We start from the raw sequence: 12,643 nt of genomic DNA, 5'->3' as shown, positions 1-12,643 counted from the left end.
TGTGTGTGTGTGTGTGTGTGTGTGCTTATGTGTCGCTACACTGTGTAGCCAGTGTGCTATATCTCTAAGATATGAGGCTGCAGTACAGCAGGCTGCAGTCTGGTCTGGTCTGGTCTGGTCTGGTCTGTCCTACAGGGTTTCTGAGCATGTCAGGCACGGAGCAGAGAGCTGTCCTGTCATCGCTGTCTGATGTCTTTACTCCACTGCAGCTGTGTCTTTCACTCACAGCCCAGCCCAAACACAGCCCAAACACAGCCCAGACACAGCCCAGCCCAGACACAGCACAGACACAGCCCAGACACAGCCCAGACACAGCCCAATCCAGACACAGCCCAATCCAGACACAGCCCAGCCCAGACACAGCACAGCCCAGTCACAGACCAGCCCAGACACAGCACAGGCCAGACACAGCACAGACACAGCCCAGACACAGCACAGCCCAGACACAGCCCAGCCCAGACACAGCACAGACACAGCCCAGCCCAGACACAGCCCAGCCCAGACACAGCCCAGACACAGCACAGCACAGCCCAGCCTAGACACTGCCCAGACACAGCCCAGCCCAGACACAGCACAGCCCAGACACAGCACAGACACAGCCCAGCCCAGACACAGCCCAGCCCAGACACAGCCCAGCCCAGACACAGCACAGACACAGCACAGCCCAGACACAGCCCAGCCCAGACACAGCCCAGACACAGCACAGACACAGCCCAGACACAGCCCAGACACAGCCCAATCCAGACACAGCCCAATCCAGACACAGCCCAGCCCAGACACAGCACAGCCCAGTCACAGACCAGCCCAGACACAGCACAGGCCAGACATAGCACAGACACAGCCCAGACACAGCACAGCCCAGACACAGCCCAGCCCAGACACAGCACAGACACAGCCCAGCCCAGACACAGCCCAGCCCAGACACAGCCCAGACACAGCACAGCACAGCCCAGCCTAGACACTGCCCAGACACAGCCCAGCCCAGACACAGCACAGCCCAGACACAGCACAGACACAGCCCAGCCCAGACACAGCCCAGCCCAGACACAGCCCAGACACAGCCCAGCCCAGACACAGCACAGACACAGCACAGCCCAGCCCAGACACAGCTCAGACACAGCCCAGACACAGCCCAGACACAGCCCAGCCCAGACACAGCCCAGCCCAGACACAGCCCAGCCCAGACACAGCACAGACCAGACATAGCACAGCGCAGACACAGCACAGACACAGCACAGCCCAGACACAGCCCAGACACAGCCCAGCCCAGACACAGCCCAGACACAGCACAGCCCAGACCAGACACAGCCCAGACACAGCACAGCCCAGACACAGCCCAGTCCAGCCCAGACACAGCCCAGTCCACCTCTGACACAGTCCAGCCCAGACACAGCCCAGACACAGCCCAGCCCACCTCTGACACAGTCCAGCCCAGACACAGCCCAGCCCAGACACAGCCCAGACACAGCCCAGACACAGCACAGCCCAGACCAGACACAGCCCAGACACAGCACAGCCCAGACACAGCCCAGCCCAGACACAGCCCAGCCCACCTCTGACACAGTCCAGCCCAGACACAGCCCAGCCCAGACATAGCACAGCGCAGACACAGCACAGACACAGCACAGCCCAGACACAGCCCAGACACAGCCCAGCCCAGACACAGCCCAGACACAGCCCAGACACAGCACAGCCCAGACCAGACACAGCCCAGACACAGCCCAGCCCAGCCCAGACACAGCCCAGCCCACCTCTGACACAGTCCAGCCCAGACACAGCCCAGCCCACCTCTGACACAGCCCAGCCCAGACACAGCACAGCCCAGACACAGCCCAGCCCAGCCCAGACACAGCCCAGCCCACCTCTGACACAGTCCAGCCCAGACACAGCCCAGCCCAGACACAGCCCAGCCCACCTCTGACACAGTCCAGCCCAGACACAGCCCAGCCCAGACACAGCCCAGCCCAGACACAGCCCAGCCCAGACCAGACACAGCCCAGACCAGACACAGCCCAGACCAGACACAGCCCAGCCCAGACACAGCCCAGCCCAGTCCAGCCCAGACACAGCCCAGCCCATCAATGTGAACTCTATTGACTTGTATTGGTCTTTCCGGGTCAGCACCAGTCTTTCCACCAATTAGAAGTTTTGAGACACAATCAACAGTGCTGCAATGTCTAAAGTCTAGCAGTCTAGTCCCAGCCCCCTTGCCCTTGTGTCTGTATATTAACCTCCCACCAATCTCTGTTGAACCATGCCTTTCATCAGCAACAAAGTCCAAAAAGAGTCTGTACTTTTCAAACTACCCTGAAATTCTTCCCAAATTGCCATTCAAAAGTGATATATTGACAGAACGATTCAGAGCAATACCAGTCAAACTCACAAGATATCGAGTTCTACTGTTATGGCTACACATCTTTTTCTTCAATGGTTTTGAACTTGACCACTCACAGCTCACATTAGTACGGTGTCCATTTTAGGACATCTTCATACATCAAAGTCAGTCGTCAGTCAGAGTTAAGTCAGACATCAGCCAAAGCCTCGTACTGCATTTAGCGTCAAGTCCTAGGCTGAGCGGCAGTCCCGGATCTGTCATCACGTGTCTATTAAGTCACCGGTCCCGTGTGGCTCAGTTGGTAGAGTATGGTGCTTGCAATGCCAGGGTTGTGGGGTTGATTCCCGCTGGGGACCTGTATGAGCAAATGTATGCACTCACTATTTCCTGTAAGTTGCTCTGGATCAGTGTCTGCTAAATGACTTAAGTGGCAAGGTTGTATGTCGCCAAATGCTGATAGGCATGTTTGCGAGGGATTCAAGTTTCGAGGTGCAGCCTGACACTTTCACAAGAGTCCACAGGCTTGACCCACCACGACTAATATTAGCACCTCCTAAAAAAAAGTTATTAAACTTAACATCAGGCCTGTCAATCAATTTTGAGTAGAAGGAGAGGGCAGAGTTCAGAGGTCACAGGTCAAACACACCGCCTTGCCAATAAGAGAGACAATAGCATTTTGACTTAAATACAGAGGATCAATAAATCTTATTAGCCTCAAGAGCAGAGACATCAATCCTTTTTTGCAGGGTGATCCCATTATGACAGCTAAAATGAATGAAAAATGCATGAGGTAAAAACGGAGGGGAAGAAAATATGAAACTGGTGAAGAGACCAGACCCCCTGAAGCCTCTCTGTTCAATTGAACGAACCAATCGACCAATTTATTGGCTTGATTTTTCCTGCAGGATAATTCCTAAAACTCTTATGGCCGTATCGAAGTGAACAGGATAAGGCCTGAGAGCATTGCGTACTGAGAGTGGATTGTAAAATGTTACTGTTGTGTCATCAACCGTGCAGAGTGAAGGAGGAAGAGAGAGAGAGAGCAGAGGCAGAGATAACTTTTCTCTCTGTCTCTGGCTCTCTGGCTTTCTCTGCCCTGGTCGCAGAGCTCCATGCGTCCTTCAGCACAGCAGGAGGAGGCTCTCAATCTCTCACAAATGTAACCCAGTTCAAAGTCCACTTATCCAACACCAAAGTGTAAGAAAATGCAGTGTTCTAGTATTTATGAGATGACCAGATACTGTAGAACAAAACATAACGTGCAATCCAGTCCAAGTTTATCTGTATGAAAAAGTCTCTCTGTCGCTTTAGCACTGATGTCAACCTGTAGAGTAGACCAACCCAGCAAACAGTGAAGGTTACTGATGTCTACCTGCAGAGTAGACCAACCCAGCAAACAGTGAAGGTTACTGATGTCTACCTGCAGAGTAGACCAACCCAGCAAACAGTGAAGGTTACTGATGTCTACCTGCAGAGTAGACCATTCCAACAGTGAAGGTTACTGATGTCAACCTGCAGAGTAGACCATCCCAACAGTGAAGGTTACTGATGTCTACCTGCAGAGTAGACCATTCCAGCAAACAGTGAAGGTTACTGATGTCTACCTGCAGAGTAGACCATCCCAACAGTGAAGGTTACTGATGTCTACCTGCAGAGTAGACCATTCCAGCAAACAGTGAAGGTTACTGATGTCTACCTGCAGAGTAGACCATTCCAGCAAACAGTGAAGGTTACTGATGTCTACCTGCAGAGTAGACCATTCCAACAAACAGTGAAGGTTACTGATGTCTACCTGTAGAGTAGACCAACCCAACAAACAGTGAAGGTTATTGATGTCAACCTGTAGAGTAGACCATTCCAACAAACAGTGAAGGTTACTGATGTCTACCTGCAGAGTAGACCAACCCAGCAAACAGTGAAGGTTACTGATGTCTACCTGCAGAGTAGACCAACCCAACAAACAGTGAAGGTTACTGATGTCTACCTGCAGAGTAGACCAACCCAACAGTGAAGGTTACTGATGTCAACCTGCAGAGTAGACCAACCCAACAGTGAAGGTTACTGATGTCTACCTGCAGAGTAGACCATCCCAACAGTGAAGGTTACTGATGTCAACCTGCAGAGTAGACCAACCCAACAGTGAAGGTTACTGATGTCTACCTGTAGAGTAGACCAACCCAACAAACAGTGAAGGTTACTGATGTCTACCTGTAGAGTAGACCATCCCAGCAAACAGTGAAGGTTACTGATGTCTACCTGTAGAGTAGACCAACCCAACAAACAGTGAAGGTTACTGATGTCTACCTGCAGAGTAGACCATCCCAACAGTGAAGGTTACTGATGTCTACCTGCAGAGTAGACCAACCCAACAGTGAAGGTTACTGATGTCTACCTGCAGAGTAGACCATTCCAACAAACAGTGAAGGTTATTGATGTCTACCTGCAGAGTAGACCAACCCAACAAACAGTGAAGGTTACTGATGTCTACCTGCAGAGTAGACCATCCCAGCAAACAGTGAAGGTTACTGATGTCAACCTGTAGAGTAGACCAACCCAGCAAACAGTGAAGGTTACTGATGTCAACCTGTAGAGTAGACCATTCCAACAGTGAAGGTTACTGATGTCTACCTGCAGAGTAGACCATCCCAGCAAACAGTGAAGGTTACTACAACGGTGGTTAACGTTCCAGTGGAGTCCCAATAGTCAAACTGTAAAATATAGACAACACTGTAGTGTAAGGATGGAAACAGGAAGTTGATAAATACCTCTGCAGCAGGTATGCCCTCAGGTGGGCGGCACTGGAGAAGCACTTCCTGTTCCAGTGACACCTCCTTCCCCAGTGGCTCCTGGTCAAATGTTTTCCTGAGATCTGGAGGGGAAAAATAAAGACAAAACATTAATTGAGCAATCATGATCAAATTGCAGGTGCGACCCAATCTATCTGGCTCGAAGGACCATGAAAAAAAAGGTGAAATAGCAAAATACACATTTATCTCAGAAGTACATAACATGAATCGCCATCCATTGTAAGTGTTTAGTAGTATTGTTCATGCTTTCCTATTGGCCTCAGCTTCAGAACTCTCGTGTTACTCCCACTGAATCCCTCATTTGATTATTAGGATTATCCATTTTGCAATTTACTGAAAGTCAACGAAACTGAACTCCTCCCGACAAGAAGCTAAAACTGCTGTAGCAGTAAACCAAGCAGGGATCTCGGCACAGAATTGAAATTCAGCATGCACACATCTCTATTCACAGACAGGGAATGTAGATACAGCTGGACAATCCTATAGCCGAGACTACCTGAACACCAATATCTAATCTGCGGCATCTCAAGGCCCCTTGGTATATTGAGAGATTATAGAATGCCTCCACCGAGGACACGGAGAGACCTTGCGTATGAAAAAAGAATACAGACGTTTTCTCGATTTCATTGAGAACACTTCGTCCATCCCGGAATTTAGCATGATCAGTAGTCCACCACAGTTAGGTGACTCATCTCACAAGCACACAATGACGCATGTAGGCTACCTTTGCAAAGAGAGTAAACCATGGAAACATTAAATAGGCGTGGAAACCAGGAGGAGGGGTGTGGGCAACCGTGTAGCCATTTTGGAGACACCATCTTTTCATTGTGTATTTAAGCCCTGCTTTAGGTTTCTGGTCCTCGTGGTTTTCTATCCCCTCTTTGTGAATTCAGCCCAACGCCCGGGGTCACGTGACAGAAAACACAGTGATGCACACAGAGAGAGAGAGAGAGAGAGAGAGAGAGAGAGAGAGATGGGTGAACGAGGGAGGAAAAGAGAGGACAAACACAGCATTTACAAGGGCAAGTGGACAGTCCCCGAGCAAAGCTCAAGTCACAGGAGTTGTCAGGGATCTGAGGTGGTTCGTAGCAGAGAGGAAGCCACTGGATTCTAATGCCTGTCCACTGGGACCTCTATTCTCACACCTACTTCCCTAGCTGTTTTCTACAGTATGTGTGTTAGGAGGGTGTGGAGTGGAGGGCTTGACTGCATGAGTATGACATCACAGGGAATGGCAGCGCTGGGACAATTCATACAGGTGTTATTACAGTTATTATATGGATTTCAAAAGACTGCCTTGAGGTTTGAAGACAGTTCTTTTTATAGTGCTTTTGATTGGCTAAAGGGAAAAGTGAGTGCCTGATTTGCTGTATTATTCTTGTTTAAACCAAGCTCTTTAGTAGTTGACATACTGTACAGTACAGCTTGCCGGGAGACAGCTGGTGCTGAGTAGTTTATGCCTATTTAAATCCATGGATGTTACTGTTCATGATTTCATGATACATCCATTATGGATGAGATGATGATTGAATACAAACAGACATGGACAGCACAGAAAAGACTGATATCTGTACTGCTTCTTCGAGCGTCGCTGGAGTTGAAGACAAATTGATAACAGCGAGCACAACAATTCACCATAGACTGTGTCATTGGGGATCCTTGAGAAAAGAAAAGTATGGATTCAGCCCTGTAAGAAACAGGCATCATTTGACTGACACCAACTGAGAGACCGAACAAGCGTAAAAGTAATGTCTGCAGACAGACAAGCAGACAAAGACATGGAGGAACACAGAAGTCTGTGACTTAGGGATCAGCCAGTCAGGCTGTCCTCAGCAGGCTCTGTGAGTGATTCTCCAGCTGGCTCTTCCATGGCCCCCAGTGCCTCGCTAAGACACCACATTCCAGTCCATTTCCACACAGCTTCCTCACTCCTCTCTGGAGCTGCACCACGGGTAGCGACACAGAGAGGTGACCAGAGAGAACTAGACCAGAGCTACTGTACCAGGAGGAAGGAGGCTGGAGTGTGGAGGAGACAACCAAGTACTGAGGCAATATTAATTTGGTGCCAAACAAAAGAAAAAAAACAGACTAAATCAGGGAGCTGAGCACTCGGTAGTTGACGTGCTCAAATAAACTAACCCGTTTCAGGGAACCATTTTAGTTTTCTTTAAAGTTATTCAAAACAAAGTGTTCAATCAAATGTGTGGGTTTAGAATGCATGTTTCTCTTATTACTGAGGTAATCTTTCTCTTTGTAAGAGAGGCAAAGGGGAGCAGTGCTGCTAGACAGTTGAGGCCTTGAAGAGGCCAAGCAAAATAAATGAGAATAATGGCCGCCAATGATATATTCACGATATATAAGTGAATTACATGCTATGAGGGAATGTCCTGCTCTCTTTTAGTGTGGGAAAGGGGGGAAACACAAGCACACAAATCCTGCTTTAAGCTGTACACGAAAGAAGGATGGACATTTCCTTTTTGATTCACTCACTGGGCCTCCTAACCTTATAAGTTTAAAACAACATCAGGAAGAGACTTGAGAATAGACTGTTTTCTTTCTTGACCCGACCACAAACAAACCTCCAGTTAGGCTAGCTACAATCAGAAAAAATAGTTCCAAAAGGATTCTTCGGCTGTCCCCATAGGAGAACCCTTTTTGGTTCCAGGTAGAACCCTTTTTGATTCCATGTAGGAACCTTTTGTGTTCCATGTAGAACCCTCCCTGGAACCAAAAAGGGTTCTCCGTGGAACCAAAGTGATCTACCTAGAACCAAAAAGATTTCTTCAAAGGGTTCTCCAATGGGGACAGTTGAAGAACCCTTTTAGGTTCTAGATAGCACCTTTTTTTCTAAGAGTGTAGTGCTATATATCTGGCTCTGTAGTGAGGGCTGAACAGATGCAGAAAAGCCATAAAGCAGGTCTGTAATTTGAGAAGGGCTGTTTCATTAGCTTAGCAGGTGACTTATTGATGGAGGTAATCAGTGATTTTGATGTGGCTTTAAACAGAAACACATGTATCCCCCAGAGTCAACAAGAGTGGGAGAGAGGGAAAGATGGGAGGAGAGAGACCAGGGAGAGAGGGATGGGTGAAAGAGCAAGAGAGAGAGAGATCAGGGAAGGTGTGGGGGGAGAGAGAGGGGGGAGAGAGAGATTAGAGAGAGACATTAGAGAGTGAGAGAGAGAGAGAGAGAGAGAGAGAGAGAGAGAGAGAGAGAGAGAGAAGAGACCAGGGCAGTGCCAGGAAGTGTGTGGGCTCTCGTTGGTGTATCCCCAACAAACCTTTCACTCACCATTACCTCTGCCCACTTAATGCCAGAGCTTGTGCTACTTCTGTAAATCATAGTCTCTCCGCAGGTTCCTGCTGCTGGCTAACAGACCACTCTGGGTCAAACGAGGACAGTGTTGGACCAGAAATCGTCCTGGGCATTTCTAACACAACGACCCTATTTTTTTTTCATCAAGTCCCCCATACCGGAATTTTTTTTTCACAAGTCCAAATAATTTTCCACAAGCCCAAATGATGTACAGAAACTCCAACAGGCCAATTGGGCCTGTCTAAATCACTGCCCTACAATCCGTTTCAGGGACCACAACAAAAGGATTCCGTTTCCAGTATATCACAGATTTCCATATTTATGGCAAGTCAAATTGGAGGAATCAATCTCGTCAAGAAAATCAATCTGGTCAAGTATTTTTCCATTAAATGAGTATAACAGGCATGTTATGCAGATCAGATCTAGTACACATTGTTACTATCATGGTGAGTATATGTAGGGATTTAGTCAAACAGCACAAGATGTGAGTTGACCTTGACAAATACAGAATGATACAGACAGGTAGAGACAGAGACAGACAGATAGAGACAGAGATAGACAAATAGAGACAGAGACAGACAGAGACAGACAGATAGAGACAGAGACAGACAGAGACAGACAGAGACAGACAGAGACAGAGACAGATAGAGACAGACAGATAGAGACAGATAGAGACAGGATAGATGGACACAGACAAATACAGTGGTTCTTCCTTTAAAAGTTGTGTCGTACTGCAGCACAGCTTGCGGGCTGCCGCAGAATTCTATGGCACGTTATTTAAGTGTCAGCCATTGTTGTCATTAATGCTAGTTAGTGCTAGTTTGACCACCAGAGGGCACATTTGAGAAGCATTTGACTGTTTTTAATATTGGCTGTACTAGAGATTTTAAAACCTTTTTGTAAGAACATAGTATATGGGACTGATTTCAAGAAATGTCGCTTAATTAATTAGATTAATATTATGGTGCTTCTATTCCAAGAAAACTAAAAAAAGAAACCCTCAGGGTTTCCATTAGGAAAATATGGCAAAGAGCAAAATAATCCTAACATTTACACACCCTAATTGTAGTCTAACCAATACCCAAACGGAGATTCAGTGAAAATAAAAAATCTCGTTGATTTATCAAGACCAGTCACCATGCTTGTCTCAAATCCTATAATAGCAATTGGATGACTTTGGGTGTTACAGTAAGGAACAATTTGTTGCCTTCATTAGCCTACATTATTCTTAAATGAACTCCAGCACAGAGAAGAGAAAGAAGCCTTAAATAATTAAACAATAAAGCGATTGAATTCACAAATGCTTTTGACTGTTTTTAATATTGATCATCAACCAAAAACACAGCATCTACAGTGGGGGAAAAAAGTATTTGATCCCTTGCTGATTTTGTACGTTTGCCCACTGACAAAGAAAGGATCAGTCTATAATTTTAATGCTAGGTTTATTTGAACAGTGAGAGACAGAATAACAACAAAAATATCCAGAAAAACGCATGCCAGAAATGTTATAAATTGATTTGCATTTTAATGAGGGAAATAAGTATTTGACCCCCTCTCAATCAGAAAGATTTCTGGCTCCCAGGTGTCTTTTATACAGGTAACGAGCTGAGATTAGGAGCACACTCTTAAAGGGAGTGCTCCTAACCACAGCTTGTTACCTATAAAAAAGACACCTGTCCACAGAAGCAATCAATCAATCAGATTCCAAACTCTCCACCATGGCCAAGAACAAAGAGCTCTCCAAGGATGTCAGGGACAAGATTGTAGACCTACACAAGGCTGGAATGGGCTACAAGACCATCGCCAAGCAGCTTGTTGAGAAGGTGACAACATTTGGTGCGATTATTCGCAAATGGAAGAAACACAAAAGAACTGTCAATCTCCCTCGGCCTGGGGTTCCATGCAAGATCTCACCTCGTGGAGTTGTAATGATCATGAGAACGGTGAGGAATCAGTCCAGAACTACACGGGAGGATCTTGTCAATGATCTCAAGGCAGCTGGGACCATAGTCACCAAGAAAACAATTGGTAACACACTACGCCGTGAAGGACTGACATCCTGCAGCGCCCGCAAGGTCCCCCTGCTCAAGAATACATATACATGCCCGTCTGAAGTTTGCCAATGAACATCTGAATGACTCAGAAGACAACTGGTGAAAGTGTTGTGGTCAGATGAGACCAAAATGGAGCTCTTTGACATCAACTCAACTTGCCATGTTTGGAGGAGGAGGAATGCTGCCTATGACCCCAAGAACACCATCTCCGCCGTCAAACATGGAGGTGGAAACATTATGCTTTGGGGGTGTTTTTCTGCTAAGGGGACAGGACAACTTCACCGCATCAAAGGGGCGATGGACGGGGCCATGTACCGTCAAATCTTGGGTGAGAACCTCCTTCCCTCAGCCAGGGCATTGAAAATGGGTCGTGGATGGGTATTCCAGCATGACAATGACCCAAAACACACGGCCAAGGCAACAAAGGAGTGGCTCAAAAAGAAGCACATTAAGGTCCTGGAGTGGCCTAGCCAGTCTCCAGACCTTAATCCCATAGAAAATATGTGGAGGGAGCTGAAGGTTCGAGTTGCCAAACGTCAGCCTTGAAACCTTAATGACTTGGAGAAGATCTGTAAAGAGGAGTGGGACAAAATCCCTCCTGAGATGTGTGCAAACCTGGTGGCCAACTACAAGAAACGTCTGACCTCTGTGATTGCCAACAAGGGTTTTGCCACCAAGTTCTAAGTCATGTTTTGCAGAGGGGTCAAATACTTATTTCCCACATTAAAATGTAAATCATTTTATAACATTTTTGACATGCGTTTTTCTGGATTTTTTTGTTGTTATTCTGTTTCTCACTGTTCAAATAAACCTACTATTAAAATTATAGACTGATCATTTCTTTGTAAGTGGGCAAACGTACAAAATCAGCAGGTGATCAAATACTTTTTTCCCCCACTGTATATGCAACAGGAATATTATAAAAGTGAAATAAGTATTTGTTCTGACTTACATTTGGTCAAAAACACAAATATCAAATAAAAATGGGTTCTCAACAAAAGCCAACCTAACTAAGAAATTTATTTCATTGGTTGCCAAGGTGAATAATCCAATAATAATTGGTAGGACACATAAAAGGAAACATCAAAGAGTTTACCGGAATCTCTAAATGAAAATACTGGCAGATCAATAAAATGTCCTTGTACAGTAGTAAATTAAATTTAGAGGATTCTAAATTAATATCTAAGGGGCTTTTATACAATTACAATGCAGGGTTAATAATACATTTACATATTTGTAGGGGTTGATGCATTTTTTTGTTGGGGAAAATCCACAGCATCTACAGTGGTACAAATATATTATTGAATTCAATTAAAAAAGTAGCTTTAACTTGACTAGGGTAGGGGGCAGCATTCGGAATTTTGGATGAAAAGCGTGCCCAAATTAAATTGCCTGCTACTCAGGCCCAGAGGATATGCATATAATTGATATATTTGGATAGAAAACACTCTAAAGTTTCCAAAACTGTTAACATAATGTCTGTGAGTATAACATAACTGATATGGCAGTCAAAAACCTGAGGAAAATCCATCCAGGAAGTACTATTATTTTGAAAGGCTGTTTTTCCATTGAAAGCCTATCCACCATACAAAGACTTAGGACCCAGTTCACGATCTCTATGGCTTCTTCAACATGTGGCCAGTATTTAGGCATTGTTTCAGGCTTTTACTCTGAAAAATGAGGGAGATACAGCACTTTCAATGAGTGGACAGTGGAAATTTCCAGACATGAGTACAGCATGTGATCGGGAGCATGCCTTTCTTGTTTCTCCTTTGCTATTGACGAAGCTTTTGTCCGGTTGAAATATTATTGATTATTTATGACAAAAACAACCTGAGGATTGATTTTAAACATCGTTTGACATGTTTCTACAAACTTTTATTGTACTTTTTTGACTTTTCGTCTGGATGTTGAGAGCGCACTTTGTGCCTTTGGATTACTGAACTAAACGCACCAACAAAACTGAGGTTTTTGGACATAAAGAGGGACATTATCAAACAAAATGAACATTTATTGTGTAACATGGAGTCCTGGGAGTGCCACCAGATGAAGATCATCAAAGGTAAGTGATTAATTTAATCGCTATTTCTGACTTTTGTGAGTTCTCTCCTTGTCTGGAAAATGTCTGTATGGT

The 12,643-nt window shown here is 45.9% G+C and overlaps 1 protein-coding gene across 2 annotated transcripts in view; it reads right to left on the bottom strand.

Annotated features, from left to right (window-relative positions):
- Window positions 1–12,643, bottom strand: part of unc5ca (unc-5 netrin receptor Ca) — a 275,938-nt gene that overhangs the window by 100,171 nt on the left and 163,124 nt on the right. For both annotated transcript variants that reach the window (XM_029717973.1, XM_029717974.1), the window contains exon 4: window positions 5,101–5,204. In XM_029717973.1, coding sequence (XP_029573833.1) covers window positions 5,101–5,204 — 104 coding nt within the window. The remainder of the gene's footprint in view (window positions 1–5,100; window positions 5,205–12,643) is intronic.

This window comes from Salmo trutta, chromosome 27, assembly GCF_901001165.1.
Source record: "Salmo trutta chromosome 27, fSalTru1.1, whole genome shotgun sequence".
Lineage (NCBI taxonomy): Eukaryota > Metazoa > Chordata > Actinopteri > Salmoniformes > Salmonidae > Salmo > Salmo trutta.
This window is presented reverse-complemented; position numbering and strand designations above follow the sequence as displayed.